The 18,701-nt window shown below is 52.8% G+C and overlaps 1 protein-coding gene across 4 annotated transcripts in view; it reads right to left on the bottom strand.

The window, feature by feature from the left end:
• Positions 1 to 1,063: 1,063 nt before the first annotated feature.
• The window catches only part of gpatch8 (G patch domain containing 8), a 27,802-nt gene continuing 10,164 nt past the window's right edge, over positions 1,064 to 18,701 (bottom strand). For 2 of the 4 annotated variants that reach the window (XM_067232362.1, XM_067232363.1), the window contains 6 exons: positions 16,629 to 16,701; positions 8,569 to 8,636; positions 8,350 to 8,436; positions 7,053 to 7,196; positions 6,726 to 6,856; positions 1,064 to 6,381 (listed from right to left, as the gene is read on the bottom strand). In XM_067232362.1, the coding sequence (XP_067088463.1) occupies positions 2,355 to 6,381; positions 6,726 to 6,856; positions 7,053 to 7,196; positions 8,350 to 8,436; positions 8,569 to 8,636; positions 16,629 to 16,701 (4,530 nt within the window). In that variant the 3' untranslated portion in view covers positions 1,064 to 2,354. Of the gene's footprint in view, positions 6,382 to 6,725; positions 6,857 to 7,052; positions 7,197 to 8,349; positions 8,437 to 8,568; positions 8,637 to 11,160; positions 11,203 to 16,628; positions 18,412 to 18,701 lie in introns of those variants that run through there. The other 2 variants (XM_067232364.1, XM_067232361.1) reach the window with 2 other exon arrangements.

Below are 18,701 nucleotides of genomic sequence, written 5' to 3'. Positions count from 1 at the left end.
CACTGTCCTTCATGGAAGTCAGTGTAACAATGCAGTCTAGTTATGAGAGAATGTTTACAGCCCACCACTCAGCTCACTTGTCTCCTCAAAAAGAAGGTTGTCCAATTGCCTGATGGATTCTATATGGTGTAATTTTGTTAATTCTTGTTGATCGTCAGCACATTTTCTCAGTTCATTTGACTGCCATTCAACCAATCAGAGGATTCTTATTTTAAAGTCTGGCACTCCCTAGAAACGAATATTGAGCTGTTGTCTGATGACACATGCTGGTAGCTGAGGACACCAGATTAATGATGCTGCCTGACATGAGTGCTACTAACATGACCTCACTGTGTGATTAAAATCAGTGTTCAGCAGGGAAGTGGGAGTGGTCGCACGATGGTTACCTGCTTGATTATAAATTAAGGAACTTGGGACAACTTGGGAGTTTGTAAACACAAACTTGTTGTAGTATCCATTGTGTTTGACGACATCTTTATTTATGACTATTCTTGTGAACTTCTCTGGAAAATATGCTTGGTCTTAGTCTCACTATGTGAGTGTAACCAAAGTTCTGGATTGAATAAAGAATGTGTGTAAGAATCCCACTATTTATGATTGTATTTGGGTACTGTGTTGCTTTCAAAAACACTATACATGTTAAAATACATTTCAGTACATCTTACATTTGCCTGGACTTTTTTTCAACATTACAGGCTGTCACCCAATTTGTGGTTTGAATTTACAACCACACTGCTATTGTTTAAGGCCTTTCCCTCTACCATTCCAAATAGAATTAGTGGAAGCTTTCTAAAGCTGAGGCACTTGAGACCGAGTCTAGGGCTCAGTCCAGACTCTGGCCTTGTCCTGACTGAGCATGGATGTTGGGTAGACTCCCCCCACCTTCAAACTTTCTCACAAAGAAACCGCTAATCTACATTTAGCTGTGGAGCACACATGGAACTCTGGCGCCATCCAGTGACTTCATTTGGCAGGTCGATAGGCATGGCATTGTTTTTCTTCATGTGGAACAACCTATATGGCCTCTACCACACAAGGGCCAGAAGAAAATAAAGACTGACAGTTATGAACTCAAAACTTTATTTGCAGATGCATAATAAGGTTAAAAAAGACATAACATTGCTGCCATTGTACAGGCCACCACTTCCACCCTGCTCCCCAGAACCCAGCCCTTCCTATACAGAAGTTCAGAAATAGCCTTGATAAAACACATGCGCTTGTCAGCCTTCGTTCAAAGGTTTTACATGGTCTATCTGCATGTTTGTTTTTGAAACGGTAGCTACAAACAAAAGCTACGACTTAAGAATGTTATTGGTTTTAACTACGGCAATTTTATTATTTACAGTAAGCAAAAAGTACACAAGGGGGAAAAACTCCTTTTGAGGAGAGTTTTGGAAATAATTTAAAAACAAACCCCAAAAAAAACAAAAACAATTATTGCGGTATACTACAATCATACAATTGTTACATGATGCGAAAGCAGCATCTTGATGTACAGATTTCAGTGCAAGTCATTTAGATAGATCACTACCACTGGGACCTTGACCCCAAGGCTTCCTCCACTTCCAATGTGAATTAGAATTCATGAGTCAGGAATAAAGAACACCCCTCATATGGACATCATATTAACGGGATACTTCACGTTACTCACTGATCTATGTACAATATGCGGTATTAGGTTCCTACAGAGAGCAAGTAGTCATGTGAAAACTAAACTGGAAACAAGTTACAATAGAATTTGGGTGATGGATCTACAGGGTTCCATAACAAAGTCAGGCGACTCCCCCAGTATAGGAGGGCCCCTCCTAATCCACCCTTCTTTTTTACCAGTCTACTTATGGCTTCAGCCACCAAAGTCTCTTTGGCTGTGTGAAATCTAAGAAGAACATGGACAGCAACAATCATATTCAAGACAAACTGAGAAAAAAAAAAATACTCAAGTGGTTTCTTTTCCTGGCTTCTCACTCAAAGCAAATAGATGTAGCCTAGTTTGCATACACAGCCAGGATTTGAGCCCCCCCCCTACCTCCACCCTGTCCAAAAACCCCAGGGCACAAGGTCAGCCATGGGCTCCATAGAAAAAGTCCCTTAACTTCACAGCCTAAAGAAATCAGTGTGATAAACTTCTGCACAGACAAGCCCTCATAGTGGCCAGTGGTGTGCTAAAGGCCAATTAGATGTTGGCTAACTCTCTCCTCACCACTGTCTGCACAATGGTGGAACTCCTTTTCCCTTCTCCTCACTGCTTCCTCCGCCCAGTTCAGACCTTCATACCAGGTCCGTTTTGGTCTAACCCCCCTCTTGGCAGGCTGATGTGGACACACTGTGCTCCTCTCCCCCCACAGGGCTTCTCCTCAGGTGCCATGGTTGGGAGGGTGCTGGAGGTCTTGCCCTGAGAAGATGGGGTGGAGGAGGGGGTGGAGCTGGAGAGCGGCGGCGGCAGCAGCGTTGCTGTGCCGGGGGGCGAACAGGGTGGGGTAGAGGCCGTGTGGGACGTGGTGGAGGGCTAACGGGGTGTGGTGAAGTGCTGAGGCGGGGATGATGTGTATGGGCTGGCCGGAGAGGAAGGCTGTGTGGTGGGCAGGGATGAGGCCGGCGTGTTGTAGCGAGTGTCCTAGCGAGTGTTGTAGCGAGTGTCCTAGCGAGTGGCCCAGGTGAGACAGGGAGATGGGGGTGAGGTGGTGCTGGGGGATATGGTGAACCTGGGCCAGCTGCGGGTGGTGAGGGTGGTGGGAGGGGTGCGGGTGGATGCCCATGGCCGCTGCAGTGGCAGCGTGGTGCTGCAGGATGGCGTGCTGCACTGTGGTGATGGAGGTGGCCGAGGCTGCGGACACGGAGGGCTGCTGGATGTGGATCTGCTGCAGGGTCGGGGGAGGCGGCGCGGGGGCCATGTTGGCGGCTGCGGCCGCTGCGGCGGCGGCGGCAGCTGCGGCCGAGGGGAAGGTCTTGACCTGCTTGGCTAGGAGCTGCTGCTGGATGTGCTGCTGGGCGGCCTGCTGCAGCTTGCCGTACTTCTCCATCTCCTCCGGGGTGAAGGTGATGGGCTGGCTCTCCAGGGGAGCCAGGCTGTCCTCCTCAGCCTCCATGCCCATGTCCTCGTCCTCCAGGCTAGGTGGGGGGTAGCCAGGGTAGGCGTGCATGGGAGGCTGCTGCATGTCAGCCATGAGGGAGTCCATCATAGGGTTCTGGGAGGGGTCCTGTCCTGGATCACCCTGGTACGGAGCCATCATCATGGAGGGATCCTGCTCAAACAGAGGCCTGGCCTCATGAAGTAACTGGGATTCGGGAGTGGGGTGGAGAATCTCTTCCTGGACTATGGTATTCTGTATGGTCTCCTCTACCTTCTGAATTGGTGGAGGGGGTGGGGGTGGCGGAGGAGGAAACTCCCTAATGGGCTCCACCAGGATCACCTCTCCTCCGGCCTCAGAACCTTTCCCTGCCCCTGACTTCTCACCGTCATCTGGTCTGGTCAGGGGGATGATAGCAGGCCTCTTTCCTGCCTGGAGCTTACCAAACAAAGGCAACATGCTCTTGTTGCCCAGCAATGGGGGTAGTTTGGGCCCAAAGTAGCCCTGTGGGGGGTCTTTGACCTTGCCGGACTTTCCAGAGGGGGTATCATCGGAGCCTTTCCTGGACTGGACCTTGTCCAACAGCTGGCGGGCTATTAAGGAGTTCCTGTGTTCTCCGTCTCCACGGGAGCCTCCTGCCCTCTGGCTTTGGGAGCTGGAGGAGACGCTGTTGCGGTTGGGGGCTCGTGATGCGGCCGAGCGGGGCGACTGCGAGCGGTAGATGCGCGAGCGGTTGAAGTCCCGCTGGCGGGTGTCGCTGTCGGCGCGACGGGCGGGCCCGCGGCGCTGAGGGGAGCCCTTGGAGCTGGAGGAGCGGCTTGCCGAGCTGCGACTGCGGCTGTAGCTGCGCCTCCAGGAGCGGGCGCTGCTGCTGCGGCTCCTGCTGCTGGAGCTGCGGGAGCTGCTCCTGCGGCGCTCGCGGCGCCTCTTCCGCCGGCCGTGGCTGCGGCTGCGCGAGCGCGAGTCTTCCTCCGAGGACGAGGAGGAGGAGTGCCGCCTCCGGGAGCGCCGCCGTCCCCCCCGGCGCTCGTACTCCGAGTCCGAGGAGCGCTTCGAGTGGCGGCGTCGCCGGCGACGGCCCCCGTCGCTGAAGTCGCTGTAGCTGTCCGAGTAGCTGCGGCTGCGGTGGCTGTAGGCGCTGCTGCGTCCTGACGAGCGCTCCGAGCTGCTGGAGTAGGACTGGCTGCGGGAGGCCTGGCCTCGGTGCTGGTGCCGCCGGCTGCTGCCCCGCCGGTCCCCCCTCCGGGACGAGTGGCTGCGGGAGCGGCCAGAGTCCTCGCTGTGGCTGTGGTGCCGCCGCTGCTGTTGCTGCTGCTCCCGGGGGCTGGACCTGCGTTGGCGCGAACGCTTCAAGGCCGAGCCTCCGTCCTCCTCGCTCTCGCTGCTGGGGGGTCGGCCGGGACCGGGGCTCTTCCTGGCTGAGGAGGAGCAGGAGGCGCTGGGCGGGGCGCTGGGGTCCGTCTTCTGTCTCTTGGTGCCGTTGTGCTCCTCCGAGGGGTTGGTCTTGCTGTCAGAGGCTTTCCCCGAGCCGCCCTCCTCTGGGCCCGGCTTGGGATGGGCCTCCTTGGCAGGTCTCTTCCTCTTCCCAGACTCTGACCCTGTGGCTCCAGCCACTGCAGCCGAGAGGCCGGCCCCTTTGTCGTCCTGCTTCTCCTTCTCCTTCTCACCCGCCGCCGCCTCTTCCTCCTCCTGACCCGAAACTTTATTCTTGCTCTTCTTTCGTTTGTGTTTCTTCTTCTTTTTGGTCTTCTCTCCAGGAGCGTCGGCCGGCGCTTCCCCTTCCGCCACGGTGCCTTTGTCCTTCTCTTTGCGCTTGGAGTGTTTCCCAGACTTCTTATGCTTCTTCTTCTTCTTTTTCTTCTTCTTCTCTCCCTTGCCTCCGGACTGTCCCTTCTGAATGGCCCCCTCCTCCTGGGCCTCCCCCTCCTCCTTTAAGGAGGGCGGCTCCGGGTTGGTGCTGGGCCCGGCGGTGGTGGAGGCGACGCACTCCTGCCTTTCGCTGGTCGGGGCAGGGGCCTCTGCTTTGGGCCCCTTCTCAGAAGCGTCTCCTGGGGGCTTGCTGGACTTGGCAGCCTGTCCGGCTCGGGCACCTTTGTTCCGGGACAGTTTGAAGTCAAAGTAGAGGGGGTTGCAGCTGTAGGAGAGAGACGGCTGGGCGCGGGTGAACTCTAACAGCTCCGAGGGCCACTGCAGGGTGGTGCTCTCATCTTTGCTCAGGACTGGAAAGAAGGGACCTGAAGGGATTTTAGGACCCAGGTTCGCCTCTGGTGTCTCTGGCTTGCTGTCTGGCACTGCTGCCGGGGTGAGGGTGGGAGTAGGTGTGGGGCTGGGGGTGGCGGCTGGGGCATGGGGCTCAACGGAGCTAGGGGACGACTCTTTCGTCTTGTCTTTAGATGATGGTGGTGGTGAGGGAGGAGGGTCTGCCACCTCCATCGGATCAGCCGTCTCTGGCTCCGTCTCGGTTTTGCAGTCGTTTGCTTTTGTCTGTTTCTGCTCGGGGTTCTCCTCGGGCTTCCCCTCTTTCTCCTCCTGATCCCCCTCCTCCTCCACTTCTCCTCTTTCCTCCTCCTCCTCCTCCTCCACCTTGATCTCACACTGGTCGGTGGCCTTCATGAACAGCAGGAACTGGAAGTGGGGCTTGACGCGACAGTGGGCGGGCGGGATGTAGTGGTAGTACTCCGGCTCCTGCCCCGAGTAGCCTTCCTCCTTCTTCATCATCATCTTCAGCTTGTTGAGGGTCGAGGCCAGGGAGGCCCCATCATCCTCCTCCTGCTGCTGTTGCTGCTGCTGCTGTTGTTGCTGCTGCTGCTGCTGCTGCTGTTGTTGTTGTAGTTGTTGTAGTTGTTGTTGTTGTTGTTGTTGCTGCTCCTCCTCAGCCCCTGTCACACTGCCCCCTCCCCCCTTGGAGCTCTCTGTGCTGCAGCCCGACGTCTCGTCCTGTCCCCCCGCCTTCTCCCCCTCCTCCTGGCCCTCCTCCCCCTCCAGTATCTCCTCACCGGGGTCGGTGAACACGGCGGCGACCGTCTCCAGCTTCACCGGGGCTTTCTTGGCGAAGGAGAAAGACACACTGACCTTGGGGGCTCCAGGCGGCGTCGGCGAGGAGCTGCTCTTCCCCAGAGAGAAGCTGATGGTGGGGGCTGGTTTGGGGGAGGCCTGCTCGCTGCGGTCCTCCCTGCGGTCCTCCCCGGAGGAGCCCTCCAGGGCGGGGTCTGCCAGGGGCAGGCACTCGGGGGTCACAGGGCTGCCGTCCTCTGCCTTTTCCCCGTCTACCGCCACCGTGGTGGGTTTGAACATGGGTCCACTTCCTGGTGTTCTGGAACACAACACAGAAGCGTTGTGTTCCTGCCAGGTCGTGTGTTTTGTCACGTGTATTCGGGTTGTGTGTGTGTGTGTACTTTGTCATGTGTACTTTTTTCTACTTTGTTTCTATTATAAAGCTCTTCAGTTGACACTTGTTTTTATATAAGGTCAAGAAATCTGAGATGTTTGGCACACACACACGTGCTACGACTACACAAACTACCTGTAAACCCAATGTCTATAAAAAAAAGTATGCACGTATGTGAATAATAATAATTGATCGGTAAGTAATGCATGCACAGCGTTGTGGTTTGGTTCTGGCCTCTAGAGGGCAGTGGAGGGAGGGTGGGTCCTTACCGGTTCTGCTGTTTCCTCTGCTCTGCCAGCTCATGCAGCCTGCGCAGCATCTTCTCCTGTTTCTTCCCACCTTTCCTTGAACGGGAGGAGACATTCCGCGCAAACTCCCTCTGTTTCAGCTCCTTCAGCCTCTGCAGCACAGCACAGGGGAGGGAGGGACGGAGGGAGGGAAGGCGTCAGAGGAGGGATGGGAGGAGATCTTTTCTGTGGTCAGGGGGAGCGGAGAGGCAACGAGGACTTTCTCTCGTCAAGCCCTCTCTCTCTCGGAAGCGGCGAGGGTTCCGTTTGCACGTGATACGAGACAGGCGTGTGGCGGCGCGGGCTCACCTGCTTGTGGGCGTGATCGTACGAGTTGATGTGGTTGTCGAACTCCTGGTGCTTCTGGTACTGTTTGTCGCAGAGCTCACAGTAGAAGTTGGCCCTCAGGTCCTCCAGAGCCTTGGCAATGGCCTTCTCCTTCTCCACCTGGTCCTGGTGGACGGCATAGGAAGGGGGGAGACATGTGACATGTCAGATACAACATTTCATTGGTGGCTCGCCGGCTTTTTATCTCTCCGAAATAAATGCTCTGCTTGTGTCTCGAAACGATCGATTAAGACAAAATGTTCTTCATCCATTCAGATTTCAAAGCTGTTGTAACCCGTTAGCTGTTAGCCTTGAAACGGCTTAACCTTGAGATTCTATATAGAACACAGATCCCATTCAACCTCGTGTCCTAGTTTCCAGGAGATTGCGTCTCCTGAGAAAAGGAGCTGCGTACGGGTTACGGCTTCACCCATACATTTACATTTAGTCATTTAGCAGACGCTCTTATCCAGAGCGACTTACAGTAAGTACAGGGACATTCCCCCGAGGCAAGTAGGGTGAAGTGCCTTGCCCAAGGACACAACGTCAGTTGGCACGGCCGGGAATCAAACTGGCAACCTTCAGATTACTAGCCCGATTCCCTAACCGCTCAGCCACCTGACATACAGTGTCCCCGACGAGCTGAAATCCCCTCCTTGGCAGGAGCATGCCAGCAGAAGGGCCCCGGTGACAGTAAGTGTCAGCGAGTGATCCATGTGACCCTGCTCCTGGGAGTGTGCCAGCCGTGCCACCAGAACCTGTCACACACTGACTGAGGGTTCGGCGTGGCTCCTCGTTCACCAGCAGCGGAACATAAAATGACTACCAACTCCCTAGATGAAGGGCTTCAATTTCCTCCGGTGGAAGGCAGTTCGAGCGGAAGAGGGAGGGGGAGAGAAGAGGAGAGGGAGAGAGGGAGAAAGGGAGAGAGGGAGAGAGAGAGAGAGAGAGAGAGAGAGAGAGAGAGAGAGAGAGAGAGAGAGAGAGAGAGAGAGAGAGAGAGAGAGAGAGAGAGAGGAGGTGGAACAGGAGAGGCTCTGTGATTCTCCAAGGCCGATTACCCATCTATCCACAAAGAACGCCAGCAGATTGTTAACAAGACGGGGCCATGAGTCACAGGTGTAGAAGGACAAAGCTGAGAGGAGCCGGGAGAGGAGGGCAGAGCGCAGGGGAAATCACTCAAACCACAGAAGAAGATTGTGTTTACAGGGTAAAGGAGAGGAGGGGTTCCGACGGGTGAACTTAAACTTGTCAAGAAAGACCGACTGTCCAGCCTTACCTTGTATTTCTGCCGTAGTTCTTCTGTGTCCTCCTTCTCCACCTCCAGCACTCTCCTCTTCTCTGTTGCGTCTTCGGCATAGTCCAGCTACACGTACACACAGTGGACACTTAGAAAACCTCCCAGCTAGATCAAAGAAATAGACCCTCTCCTTTCCCCGTCAGACTAAGATCCAATCACGATTTATTTAACACTTCAGATTTTGATTCTGATTCCTACCTCCATTTCCATACGTCCCATCCCCATGACATCGTATTTGAGGACGATGGGCACAGGGTCGGTGCGTCCTGGGGGGGAGAGAGGCAGAGAGAGGGGGAGGTGAGGCCAGACACACAGGCAGGGGGGGGGAGAGCTCGGGGACAGCCTGCTTTTAGAGCACAGGGTGCTGGGGTTAGAGAATATTGCCTTGAAGTGCAAAGAGACCAGAAAAGCTACAGTGAACCAAACACCAGCCATTCTCACAGCTTACCACAGCTATCAGGCAGAGCAACGTTTAACTACTCTGGCGCACATTCCCTTTTGTCTGGCTTTCTCCTCTTTGTAGTTGAACAAACCGTCTCTCCTCCCCCCCCCCCCCACCCCCTGATCCTAGGGTCAAGATCGGCCATGGCAGTAGTTCAGTGATTCTTTTAGGTTATTGGAGGAACAGGAGGAGGTGGTTTGGCATGGGGAGAGACAGAGGGGCAAAGTGGACTGGAGAAAGAGACAGAGCATCAGCCCATCTGACGCAGTCTCTCTGTAGCTCCCTCCAGTGTCCCCTGCCGCATATAGCCTCTTCCTCTCTCACGTCTCCCCCCCCCCATCTCTCTCTCTCTCCCTCACAGTGCTGCAGTCCTGTTGAAGCACAACACTAAGTTTCCCAAGGACAATACTGCCTGAGGGGGTGGCGAAGCAGCCACGGATTACAGAGCACCACTGCGACAACGCAGACCATGACGACAGTACGGCCTTCCCTTATCTAACACATCGGCCCTCCCTGAAACCCCACATGACCCTCAAACCCCCCTCTAGTTGTTCCACTAGTGCTTTGGCCTCTACTTCCCCAACCCGGCCTCATATTTCCTCACGGGCTAAAGGGCTCTTTCTACTTAAGCCATGTTACGTAAGCTGTGAAAAGAGCTAGATCAGAAGGAAATTAACTTTAGAAAAAATTAACAACAAACCAAAAAAAACAGAAAGAAAAATGAAATCCAAACAAAAAACAGAATGAAACAGAAAAGATCCAAATCAAAACTACGTTGGAGATTGACACGTAATTGCTTAATCCACTCATAATCAGCCAAACGAAGCAGATAGAGAGAGAGAGGGAAGAAGAAAGGACACAAGCACTGAACTACAGCAGAGTGACGTCACAGGGCAGGGGTTGCCATGGTGACAGTGCAGGGGAGGGGGGATACTTACCTGATGAATAAGGGATAAGGGGTAAGGGGGTGAGGCGAGGACAGACAAACAGACGGACGGACAGTTCTCAAAACAAAAAGCACAAAACAGAATTTGGACTCTAGTCTGCTGCAGCTGTGGCTTTTGTCAGCCAGTTATTGCTAGTCAATGTTTTCAAAATCCAATTAGCAATTCCGTTTGGTTTCAGTTTTTCTTTTCTTTTTTTACACATTTGTGTTCAATTTACCGATAATTTATACCCTTGGGCATGAGGGGCGTCTATGTAGAACTTTAGGAGTGGGTAGTGAGCCACTGGGCTGGGAATTAATGCTCCCAATGTTTGTACTAACACTATCCTTATGTATTCATATAGCTACCTCACTACAGAGAAGGAGCCACATTAATGTATCCAGCTAGCCTAATTCTCTACTTGACATTCAAGTTTGACTGTATCAATGCTTACCCAAAGGACTATTCTAAGGGACAGGAACTAATGTATGTGCTAAACAGTCATGTTTCAATGACCAGTACTTGAGCTTACACAACTAATGGATTCAGAAAGGACATTATTCTTACCCGAGGGTCACTGCAGCTGAAATGGAGACGTAAGTCTCATTAATTCCTAGCCCGTAGCAAAAAGACCCAAATCTTGTTTTTGTTCTTTAATAACATCTGCTAGCTCCCTGAACTGTTCCTGTGTATTCACAGCCCAATGGTATAAGAGTATAAAATCTAAAAAGTCACAGTTGTACAAATGGCATCTAACGAGGGCCAGGCTGGACTCCCCCAGCAGTGTCTGTCTGCTGGTTGGATTTCTAGTTTGAGTCTGGTCACTCTAGTTTGAGCAAAATCTACACTACCCTAATAGTGATATCAAACAACAACACCTGAGCATATCCATTTTGAAGTCTACCCAAGATCGTGTCTGTGTGCGCTGTCTTTATAGGGTGCAGTCAGGCTGTATAACCACAAGGGGGAGGGCTAGTCACCAGACAGGCCACTGCACACGAGTTCACCTCTGGACCTTCTCACTGAGGGAGGAGTCAGCATCCAGGCCCAGAATGATCACAACTGTGATCCATAAAACAGTTGAATATGTCCCAAACTATCACCATATCGAAACACAGTGACAATACTTTCAGCATTACCCATTCCAGTGGAAAATAAAAAGGACTGGACGAAAAGTGTGCATCTAATTCACAGAGTGTGAACGACAAGGTAAAAGAAATAAAAAACTGAAAACAAACAAAATGAGAATGTTCTAAATGTATATGTATGAGAATATACAAGCAGCAGAATGAATACTAATACAGAGAGAATTGAAAGCCTATGTGCTCTGATGGCGGGAAACAACATATGAAATAAAATTTAAAAAAATGGGAGAAAGAAACAAAATAAAAACAATTCAATCGGGGGAAAAATAACATTTACCACTAAGTTTACCATCAGCACAACATGGGCAGGATCAAATCGCTGTAAAAAAGAAACACCAATTGGTTAAGCAGGAAGATTGAGGCACATAGAGAGGGGAGGGTGGGGAGTGGGGGTTGTGGGGTTCAGGGGGGGGTTCATTATGAGGGGGGCCTCAGAGCCCCCTTCTCCTCTCTTCACTCTGGGCTGTCCTTACAGGGATCACCTCTCACCATCCCCCCCCCCCCCCCCCCCCCGCCCCCCTCCCCTGGCCTGGCCTCACCTCACCTGGCTCACACCCCACTGACTATCAAACCAGGACAAATTTCTCTCTTCTGGGATAAACCTAACATGTTATCCCCTCGTATGTCAGACCCCCTCAGACGCCTACCCCATCCCCCTACCCCCCCTCAGACGCCTACCCCATCCCCCTACCCCAGCGTCTGGGAGCCAACAGCTGGCTCCAATAACCTCCCCATCAGAGGAGAGCCCCTTGAGGGAAGGAGGACTCTATTAGAAGGAAGGGAGGGGATGATTTAGCATCAGTGTGAGGACAAATGCACTGAACGGGAGAATAGGGGGAGTCCACTGTCCCATAGTTCAGCTTGCCTAACTAACTAAGAAAAATGGACTCTACATCGAGCACCTGCTAAGTGTGAGAAAATGCCTCCTTTCATGAGCAAGCAGGCAATCACCTAAGCCCCGACGACACCTCTGTGACACATAACTACTGTTTCTCTCCCCGCCCCCCCCCCCCCCGACACCTTGGTCTCACAGACGTTTGTCAGCCTGGTTACAATACTCCCCGGACCCCCCCCCCCCCCTACCCCCTCGCTTCCTCTACGTCTCACCGCCAGCAAGCTCATTTCAGGACATGCTTACCCCCAGGATGGTGCACGCGTACGCTACAGCGACGTGTACCTGGAAGGAGGCGCTGCGGGGCTTTGAGCAGTGCTTAGGAGTGGCGGCCAGGCATCGCAGTGTCTGTCACCAGGAGGTGGAGGGTCGCTCCCCCTGACTACGGCAGTTTTGTCTTGTGAAGGCCTCACGAAGCCAGCCGTGGCGTAACGAGGACCTCCAGCACTGCTTAAAGCCCCAGGGGGAGGGGGGAGGGAGGGGGGGGAAGGGGCGACAGGTCCAGGGCAGGCAGAGTAGCACCTCAAGGACAAGCATGCTGCACAGGAGGGGGCAAAGGGAGAGGGGGGCGTGATGGGAGTGTGTGACCAGGGAGACGTATTAGGATGCAGGAGGGTGGTGTGAGGGTTTCCCTGTAAGTTCACCCTGCGGCCCCCCGTCAGTGACTGACACACAGATAAACACGTCTCGGTCCCACATCACGACCACACACACACGCACACACACACACGCTCCACAGGTTTGGAGGTATACAGGCAAACAGGCAGAGGGGGTTCGGGGGGGGGGGGGAACTGTCTAGTCTGCAAGCCATTCAAAGACTGAGCCGTGGTCACAGCCAAACCCCGCCCCCCGTCTCCCCACCCCCCGCCCCAATCGCAGCCACGGACACTGATAGGGGGAGAAACACAAATCTAAAGGCTTTGGAACTGATGATTCTACAGAACGTGATGGAACATTGGCTCACTAGATCTAGCTTGATTTCAGATAGACGTGCTTCATACTGGATCTTGTCTCAATTCGGAGCTCTGTGCGCACGAGCAGATTGTGCGAGTGAAACAAGAGTTTAGTGATTTATAAAGCGAAGAGGATGAAGCCGAGGGAAGCCATTAGCCTACGTTGTAAAGGGGGTGTTACAGTAAGGTCAATTGTAGAGTGGGAGAAACACATACACGCACACCCACACACACACACACACACTGACATACAGAGGGAATCCAACAAACCTTACCTAAAAAAAGGGGCAAAAAAAGAACAAAAGAAGAATAAGAACAAAGTCAATACAGTGAGAACTTAAAGCACAGGGGACACATTGCTATTCATTCAAATTCACAAAGGTAGTCTTCCTGACAGGAGGGAGAGAAAGGAGGAAGATTAGGATTCTGCAGAGGTGACCCCACATACTCGACAGTGACGTACATGCTGTGATCGTCTGTCGGGTCCACTCCTGAGTTAGTCCATGACCATATTTGTGCAGTTATTCGAGTTCAAACGCTGGACTGCTAATCCCCCCACAACAATTGGACATGCACTGCCAAACTAGTCTACCCACACAGCCGACTCCTTACATAACCACACGACACTCCAGCCAAGAGCAACAGCTCAGGAGGGAGATAAAACAGAAACGGTGGCTAATTTCACCCTCCCTCCCTCCCTCTCTCCCCCCTCCCGCAAAACTTGTGCCGTCATTCACTTAAGAGCGGCGACACCGCACTAATTGGATAGAACTCTCCTCCTGTGGTTTTAGGAGCACATACACAAGCTGGCTCAGCAGCAGTGTCTGTGTTCATCTGGATCAGGGCTCGCTGCAGGAAGCTCTCGCCGCTAACAGGCTGCGTCCCGGGGCGCCCTGGTAGAGCACCGCGCACCACGTGGGCTGAGGCCTGGGTTCGAATTCGGCCCGGGTACTCCCCTCTCTCTCTCCCCCACCCCCCAGCCTTCCCTGTCACTGACCAATAAGCATGAAAATGCCCCAAATATAGCTTGAAAAACAAAAACAAAAAAGCAGTGTTCGGGCAGCATCTCTGGGGAACTGAAGGCCGTATGTCCTTGAGTAGAGGGCCGAGACAGAACAGCGACATCCACGACAAAGCTGAAAGAGCAGCCAGCGCCAGACTGGACGGCATCGTCCGACTTCATGCAAACAAGGGCTCCGGAGAGCGGCTTCTGTTTACATTTGGAGTTCCAGTTTGGGACTGCTGTGTGGCATTCCACCGAAGTGACTGTTTAGCACGGCGGGGCCAACTGGCAGGGCGGGGCAGATTCCCAGCTCGACAAGCTCAAACACCAAGACAGAGAAACAACTCGGCTCCGAGCTCCGCAATGACCTGCGTGGCTCTGAACACGGACGACTTGGGAAGTCTGTCAGCGGAAAGGGGCACGTTTACAGGACTTGCCTCAGTCAAGAGGCTGAAAAGCAAGGAGCATGTGTTTTGTTTGTGTGTGTGTACACACACACACGCACACACTACTCACTGGATGTTTCTCATGAACATGCTGAGCAGCACACACGTCTGGCGCCTAGGGAGAAGCGTGCGTGAGGCCAGCAGGTGACGGGGGGATACGGGGATGAGAGCGGGATGGCTGTGTGCGAGTCACAAATCCCGGGACGGCCTGAGGGGGTTCGAGCAGAGCGACGGAGCTTTCTGCAGGGGAAGGAGGAGGGGCGGTGGACGGACGGGGTCAAGGTGACGGGGTCCTAGCCAACCCCCGCACAAACGCCGACATCTTCAGCGAAACCCCTCGGCGGATGGCACGGCCGTGGCCTGCCTGCCAACAGTGACATCATTCTACGCTGGAAGAAAACAACCCTGTACATCACCCCATCCGAGAGAACTCAGGCTGGAGAGAGAGAGAGAGACAGAGAGAGAGAGACAGAGAGACAGAGAGACAGAGAGACAGAGAGACAGAGAGACAGAGAGAGAGAGAGAGAGAGAGACAGAGAGAGTCAGAAAAGGAGGGGGAGAGAAAGAGAGACCAAAGGAAAGGAGGGAGGGAGAGAATGGAACAGGCAGGGGCTCTGTGGAGCCCAGCCAGGGCTCTGCACCACCGCCACAGAGCCAACGAGCCTGGGAGGATAGCAGAGCTAATGAGGAGCTGAAGTGGGCTAAGCCCTTCCCACACAAGCACAGCTATGTCCAGCCAGCCAGCCCAGCTCAACACCCCCCCCCCCCCACCCCGCCCCACACCACCAATAGTCAACACGGCTCTAGCCCGCTAACCACCGCCTGGATGAACACCCACACGACCAGGCCTTCACAATCCAGAGCCCCGCAGCATCTTAATGCATTTCGCATTAGCTTAACCCATAGCCGCTGTTCGAAGAGAACACATGCAGACTGACATCAGCTCGCTCTGGAGAGCTTGTGTCGCTGTGCAGGCAGACGCACCAGGACAATGCAGGCTTGAGGGAGACGCTATGCCCCTCGGTGCAGCTGGTAATGCACTGGAGACGGTGACTGGGTCATAACAAGCCAGGGAGGAAAGGCTCTGTTCAGTCATGCAAGTCACAGGCCTCCATGGTGAGGTAAGCTTTTAGTCACACAGTTCTGTGAATCTACTCAGAGGTCATCCATAATCGGCCTCCCTCCCCCCCCCCCAGAGGTCATTCATAGAGATGGCGCACCCCGAATAATGACTGAAAGACAAATGTGTTTGCGACCTGAGGCGGTTAAATCATGAAAGACTTCCCTTCCATCCATTTCAATGACATGCAGAACCAGGCAGAGATCAAAAGAGGAAATGGAGAGAGAAAACCAGGTTAACCGTCGAAATCAAATAAACTCGTTGCTTGAATATCTGGGGAGGACTGCATGTTATTCGTCAGCTGCATGGACATGGTGATTGCATCAGTTCCGCTGACTAGCAGTCCTCTACAAACGCACAGCTCTGCTAATGGCAGCGCTAATGGAGGTGCCAATTCATGGCTAAAGTGTTCTGCAAATTGACATTTTCTACACTGGAACAGAATTGGGGGGGGGGGGGCAACCCCATTCATTTCAATTGTGCAGAATACTGTCGATCCACTGCAGCACACTGCAGAACAACTTGAAGAATGGGAGGGGGAGAGAGACAAAGATGGAGACAGAGATAAGGAGAGAGCGAGAGAGAGAGACAGAGATAAGGAGAGAGCGAGAGAGCGAGAGAGACAGAGAGACACAGAGACAGAGACAGAGAGAGAGAGAGAGAGACAGAGACAGATTCAGCTGTCCAGTTTTAGGAAGCAGAGCAGGCAGCCCTTGGTGCTGGCTGAGGCCAGTCGCTCCCTGGGGAACCTTGTGAGCTCCGGTGCGAGTGTGTGCGCATGCAGAGAAGGCATTGGTGCCCGTCTCAATGAACGGCCGGCGTTGCCCACCGAAACAAACTCTGGCCTACTTTAGACCTGCTCAAGGCTAAATGCAAAGAGGGAAGGGAACAGCAACGACGCAAATAGAAAACAACCTTTACCTTCCTGTCTATCTGTCAGTACCTCCCTCCCCCCGTCCCCTAACCCTGTCCTGTCCTTGGGTTCATGTCTTCATCATTTCTCTGCAGGATCTGGTTAGGGATTTACGAGAGACAGGAACAACACGAGTGTGTATACCTGTGTGTTCTATGAGGACCTAGTGACAGAGACAGGAGAGGAGAGATCAGACCAAGGGCATGTCGGAAAAGAAATGAACCGTTGAAACAAATAGAAAAATTGGAGGGGGGGGGAGACGTCAAACTTTGAGAGGGGTGAGAAAAGAGAGTTGGAGAGGAGTACAAATAGTACCAGCCCACATTAGAGAGAGAAAATGAGACGAGAGAGAGAGAGAGAGAGAGAGAGAGAGACACAGGAGGGTAGAGACAGATTGGGAGGGAGATAGGTTTCTTACCCTGCATGGATTTGCCCAGTCCTTGCCCCAACTTCCAGCCATGTTTCTGGAGCAGCCGATGCCCGATGTTATCCTGGCAGAGAGAGCAAAGGAGAGAAAGACCAAAAATATTCCAATAATAAGAAGTGCTTTCCCCGTCAGTACGGGTCCACATCACACACACACACAGTCCTATCCAGATCATCACCATCAATATCATCCACATCATAATCATCATCATCTTCACCTAGGTGTGACATCGGTGTCTCCCAGCAGAGGGAATGGTGAGGGGGGGGGGTCTGGGGTGGAGGGGGACTGAGAACAGGGGAAAGCCTTTCTGATGATGGCTACAGAGGGTGGGAGAGTGTGGACCCTCAACTGAGACCATACCACAGGAGTAGAGGGGGGGAGGGGGGGGTATCATTTAAAACCTACAGTCCTAGAAAAGGGGGCTGAACAGCTCTTACTTATCATGACTGACAGAGTAGTACACAGGTCACATCTTAAAAAAAAAAAAAAAAAAGGAGGTTGAGGAGAAAGGAGACGGCAATATATGTATCACACACATACATATATGGGCCGCGACGGAGCGTAGTCTCAATACACAAGAGAAGATGAAACAGAACAGGTATGGAAATCTTGCATTAATAGAAAGAGGACTAGATACTCCAAGCTTGCTGTGATTCCATAACCAAGACAAAAGGGGGCGCACCATGAAACATAGGCAGCTGTCACAAAAAAGGAAACACAGCGAGAAGGGCAGAGAGAGAGAGAGAGAGAAACAGAGGGAGAGATGCAAGGAGAGGGCCTTGGGTTACCATTACAAGGCCCAGGGTAGAGCAAGTGTTAGGAGCACGTGGGTGTGTGTGTATGCATGTGTTGGGGAGAGAGAGAGGAAGGGAGAGAGAGAGTGTGTGCAAGACTGAGACTGTTATATCGCTAGTATGGGTCAGCAGCAGTGAAACAAAAACATTATGTGCAATGCAAGACCGTCCCACCACTACACACACAACAGTACGTCAAGCACAGAGAAAACAGAAACAATGAGATACCTACAAAATAAAGTTGTTTGTTTCAGTTGTGATTATAACTATTCCAAGTGTATCTACCATTCACCAGAGTGCTGCGATCCACCCCCAACAAAACAAACAAAAGCGTACAAACCAACCCAATCATGAAAGGATATTTATAATCACAAAGAGAGTCGATGTCACATTTCACAAACGGAAAGTTAAGTGGAGGGACTGAACCAAACAGGAAAAAAAAAACAGCATGCAACTTTTTGTTAAAGAGTTTTAACAAAAAGAGACGTCGGGGTTAGTAGCGTACTGAATGGTGCATTACTGACAGAAGGGACAACACAACTCTGATGGGGTTAGTCTGAGGTGGGTTCAGGCACCGAAAAACAGATGGTTTTGACAGGTCAGAGGTCATCTTGACAGGGAGAGAGTTAGGTAGAAGTGAGGTGCCATGGTGGGATGGAGTTCTAGGGGTGGTGCTAGATGGGGTGGTGCATGTCAAGGGGGGGGGGGTGATCATCCACACAGCACATGCCACAGCTCCGCCATTTTGCTTTTGACAGGCCTAATTCTGACCCGTTCTTATCCATCCTGCCGTGGTATATCAACCCGTTGTCCCGGTTGCTTTAGTGACCATGATGATACAGGCCGGAATGTTTGTCCATCGACAGGGGAACTAGTATTTTACTGGTATTTTTCTTCCCTTTCGTAGTGCTCTGTGTGTTTCCCCTCTCGTCTAATTCCAGGAACGCACACAGCCGAGCCTGGGAATAGATAGCTGTATCTGAGTCTGTCTGTCAGCTACCTTCCGCTCTGGGCTGAGACGAGACAGATCTCCCGGAATCGGAGGAGGGGGGATATATTTAAGACTGTATATTATCTCCTCCCCCCTCCCCCCCCCCCCCCCCCCCCCCCGGCATCGCCATGTCAGATGTTCCCAGTGGTTGGTAGACAGATCATGTGGGTATAAATACAGGTAGAGAGCTGCAGTGCACCGACTAAGACCGCAGGACTACATTTCCCATGATGCCGCGTTGCTAGGCAACGCAGCATTGCTGCAGTGCGCCCTTCCCTG

Source organism: Osmerus mordax, chromosome 3 (genome assembly GCF_038355195.1).
Source record: "Osmerus mordax isolate fOsmMor3 chromosome 3, fOsmMor3.pri, whole genome shotgun sequence".
NCBI lineage: Eukaryota > Metazoa > Chordata > Actinopteri > Osmeriformes > Osmeridae > Osmerus > Osmerus mordax.
The sequence above is the reverse complement of the archived record's forward strand: the minus strand, read 5'-3'. Positions and strand labels throughout refer to the sequence as shown.